This window comes from Oncorhynchus kisutch, unplaced genomic scaffold (genome assembly GCF_002021735.2).
Source record: "Oncorhynchus kisutch isolate 150728-3 unplaced genomic scaffold, Okis_V2 scaffold913, whole genome shotgun sequence".
NCBI lineage: Eukaryota > Metazoa > Chordata > Actinopteri > Salmoniformes > Salmonidae > Oncorhynchus > Oncorhynchus kisutch.
In genome coordinates this window covers 118,081-122,442 of record NW_022262858.1, presented here as the reverse complement: position 1 = coordinate 122,442, position 4,362 = coordinate 118,081, and the positions used below count along the sequence as shown (strand labels likewise).

Genomic DNA, 4,362 nt, shown 5'->3' with positions numbered 1-4,362 from the left:
CCCTTATTCTGATTTTGTCAATTGGATTTTGTCTAGTTGATATTCTTCTTTATTCTTACATGTCTTTCCATTACTTCTTACAGATGATGACCAGCTCTGTCTTATAAGGAGAAGACAAGCCATCACAATCACCCACATGGCACCACCTAGAGCTGTCTTATAAGGAGAAGACAAGCCATCACAATCACCCACATGGCACCAGCCTAGAGCTGTCTTATAAGGAGAAGACAAGCCATCACAGTTACCCACATGGCACCAGCCTAGAGCTGTCTTATAAAAGGAAAGACAAGCCATCACAGTTACCCACATGGCACCAGCCTAGAGCGGTCTTATAAGGAGAAGACAAGCCATCACAGTTACCCACATGGCACCAGCCTAGAGCGGTCTTATAAGGAGAAGACAAGCCATCACAGTTACCCACATGGCACCAGCCTAGAGCTGTCTTATAAGGAGAAGACAAGCCATCACAGTTACCCACATGGCACCAGCCTAGAGCTGTCTTATAAGGAGAAGACAAGCCATCACAGTTACCCACATGGCACCAGCCTAGAGCTGTAAGACCGGGAAGTTTGAAACATTTACTGATATGAGGCCGTTGTTTACAGAACGTTTCTCTGCCCAGGTTAACTACATCAACTTCAAATGGAGGAAGGAGATTCTCTGCATAGTGTTAACCTGAATCAACTCAAGATGGAGGAAGGAGATTCTCCCCATAGTGTTCATCTGAATCAACTCAAAATGGAGGAAGGAGATTCTCCCCATAGTGTTAATCTGAATCAACTCAAAATGGAGAAAGGAGATTCTCTGCATAGCGTTAACCTGAATCAACTCAAAATGGAGGAAGGAGATTCTCTGCATAGCGTTAACCTGAATCAACTCAAGATGGAGGAAGGAGATTCTCCCCATAGTGTTAACCTGAATCAACTCAAGATGGAGGAAGGAGATTCTCTGCATAGCGTTAACCTGAATCAACTCAAAATGGAGGAAGGAGATTCTCTGCATAGCGTTAACCTGAATCAACTCAAAATGGAGGAAGGAGATTCTCTGCATAGCGTTAACCTGAATCAACTCAAAATTGAGGAAGGAGATTCTCTGCACAGCGTTAACCTGAATCAACTCAAATGGAGAAGGAGATTCTCTGCACAGCGTTAACCTGAATCAACTCAAGATGTCCGCTGCTGTTTTCTTTACCCATCTTGAGACTCCACAGACTGACAAAGGATCAACTGTCTCTCTGTGCTCCCAGACTTAACCAGAACAACCCGAAGAAGAACAACAAACCAGGTAGAAAACCAACGAAGAAAAAACACCACCAGCAGAGGAAAGAAACAATCCACAGGAATGGACACAACTCTGCTGACAGTGAAAGTGTTTCTAGCCAGGTATCAGTAGTTTCTAGACATCAGCACGGCCCGAAGGGAAGCAAAAACAACCCAAGATCATTCTCAAATTCTCCCCGCTCCATCTTGAGGCCTGACGCAGCAAAACAAGAGGTAGGTTTAAACTTGTAGCTTTTAAATGAAAATGTAATTGAGATCTTTTATACCATTGTATCTGTGTGAATGTTGCAGCTGCAGTTCATTCGGAAAGTATTCTGACCCCTTGACTTTTTCCACATTTTTAAAACTCTTTCCACATAAAAAATGTTTATCAATCTACACCACGAGACCCCATAATGACAAAGCAAAACAGGTTTTTAGAAATGTTTACAAAGGTATTCAGAACCTTTGCTATGAGACTCAAAAATTGTGCTCAGGGTGCATCCTGTTTTCCATTGATCATCCCTGACATGTTTCTACAACTTGATTGAGTCCATCTGTGGTAAAATTCAATTAATTGGACATGATTTGGAAAGGCACACACCTGTCTATATAAGGTTCCACAACAGTTGACAGTGCATGTCAGAGATAAACCAAGCCAGTGAGGTCGAAGGAATTGTCCATAGAGCTCCGAGACAGGATTGTGTCGAGGCACCGATCTGAGGAAGGGTACCAAAAATGTCCTGCAACATTGAAGGTCCCCAAGAACACAGTTGCCTCCATCATTTTAAAATGGAAGAAGTTTGGAACCACCAAGAGTCCTGACCAAGAAGCCGATGGTCACTCGGACAGAGGTCCAGAGTTCCCTCTGTGGAGATGGTTGTCCTCCCTGGAAGATTCTCCGTCTCTGCAGCACTCCACGAACCAGGCCTTATGGGAGAGGCCAGATGGAAGCCACTCCTCAGTAAAAGGCACATGACAGCCTGCTTGGAGTTTGCCAAAAGGCACCTAAAGGACTCTGACCATGAGAAACAAGATTCTCTGGTCTAATGAAACCAAGATCAAAACTATTTTGGCCTGAATGCCAAGCGTCACGTCTGGAGGAAATCTGGACCATCTCTACTGTGAAGCATGGTGGTGGCAGCATCATAACTGTGGGGATGTTTTCAACGGCAGGGACTAGGAGAATAGTCAGGATCGAGGCAAAAGGAATGAACAGAGCAAAGTACAGAGAGATCCTGGATGAAAAACCTGCTCCAGAGCACTCAGGACCTCAGACTGGGGGCGATGGTTCCTTCCAACAGGACAACCAAACCCTAAGCAGCACAGTCAAGACAACCACAGGAGTGGCTTCGGGATAAGTTTCTGAATGATCTTGAGTGGCCCTGCCAGAGCCCGGACTTGAACCCGATTGAACATCTCTGGAGAGACCTGAAAATAACAGTGAAGCAACACTCCCCATCCAACCTGACAGAGCTTAAGAGGATCTGCAGAGAAGAATGGGGAGAAACCTCCCCAAATGCAGGTGAGTCAAGCTTGTAGCATCATACCCAAGAAGGCTCAAGGCTGTAATCACTACCAAAGGTTCCAAAGGTGCTTCAATAAAGTACTGAGTAAAGGATCTGAATACTTACGTAAATGTTGATAGTTTTTTACTTTTTAATACATTTACAAACATAAAAAAATAAAAACAGTTTTTGCTTTGTCATTATGGGGTATTGTGATGTCATTACCGGGTATTGTGATGTCATTACCGGGTATTGTGTGTAGATTGGGGGGGGGGATGTATTTAATCAATTTTAGAACAAGGCTAATGTAAGATTGAGGAAAAAGTCAAGGGGTCTGAATACTCTCCGAATGCACTGTATATATTTACTAGATATCTTGACGTATCTTACTATCACTTAAGTTTCCTCTGGGAAAATAAAGCTATTTTATTCTAAACCAGGTGAAACAAGAGAATGGACGAGCTGCCTATCGGTACAAGAAGTGATGAACACTGTTTGAACTCTGTGAAGACAAGAGAGCTACGACCCAGAGATGGTTAACACCAGGGGACCTACAAGAGCGACCCCAGGACAGATGCACATCACTTGTGGTATGAAGATGAAGGATGCCCCCCTGTACCACCAGGATGATGGGAGGCAGCTGCAGTTGTCTACCGTTCAGCCATTCAATCCGGCTGCGTTGCGGTCTGACCTGGAATGTTGGCCTCACAACCAGAAGGTCCCCCAGGTTCCCGTGTCCAGACTGCGGCCAGAAGTTCTTCTCCAAAATTCAGTTTAAGTTTCATTCCCGGAGCCACACCCAGTACCGGCCGCACTCCTGTGAGGTTTGCCATAAAACCTTCTCCCGGAAAGGCAGTCTAGACGAGCACCGACCAATCCACGAGGTGGGAACGCCCCTTCGCCTGCCTCCAATGCGGCAGGACCTTCACGTTCAAATCCAACCTGACTCGACACATGCGGTTCCACAGCGACGCACGGCCCTACGTCTGCCCCCAGTGCGGCCAAAGCTTTCAAAATCTCCGACCACCTGAAGAGCCACATGACGGCCCACAGTGGGAATAAACCGTACTTGTGCCCGAGTGCGGCCCAGAGTTTTGTCCGTTCATTAGTCTGAAGTATCACCGGCTGAGCCACACCGGCGAGCGCCCGCTGTCCTGCCCAGAGTGTCCCATGACCTTTGCCGGCCGCACACCCTTATGATCCACCGGCGACAACACAGCAGGAAAACGCTGTTCTCTTGCCAGGACTGTGGGAAGCAGTTCAACGAGGGGTACCAACTGAAAGACCACGTTACAATGAAACACACAGGGGAGAAACCATACAAATGCTCCGAGTGTGACAAGTGCTTCATCACTTCGGCGTCTCGTAAAGTACACATGGTTGTCCACACAGGAGAGAAGCCGTACAAATGCACAGAGTGCTGTAGGAGATACAGTCAGAGTGGGCATCTAGCGCAGCACATGAGAAGACACACAGGGGAGAAACCATACAAATGCTCCGAGTGTGACAAGTGCTTCATCACTTCGGCGTCTCGTAAAGTGCACATGGTTGTCCACACAGGAGAAGAAGCCGTACAAATGCACAGAGTGCTGTAG

General features: G+C 46.4%; 1 protein-coding gene across 1 annotated transcript; it reads left to right on the top strand.

The window, feature by feature from the left end:
• Positions 1-3,372: 3,372 nt before the first annotated feature.
• LOC116363094 (zinc finger protein 239-like) lies at positions 3,373-4,362 on the top strand. Its single transcript, XM_031817008.1, has 2 exons — positions 3,373-3,651; positions 3,877-4,362. The coding sequence occupies exons 1-2, from the start codon at positions 3,373-3,375 to the stop codon at positions 4,360-4,362; spliced, it is 765 nt and encodes a 254-aa protein (XP_031672868.1).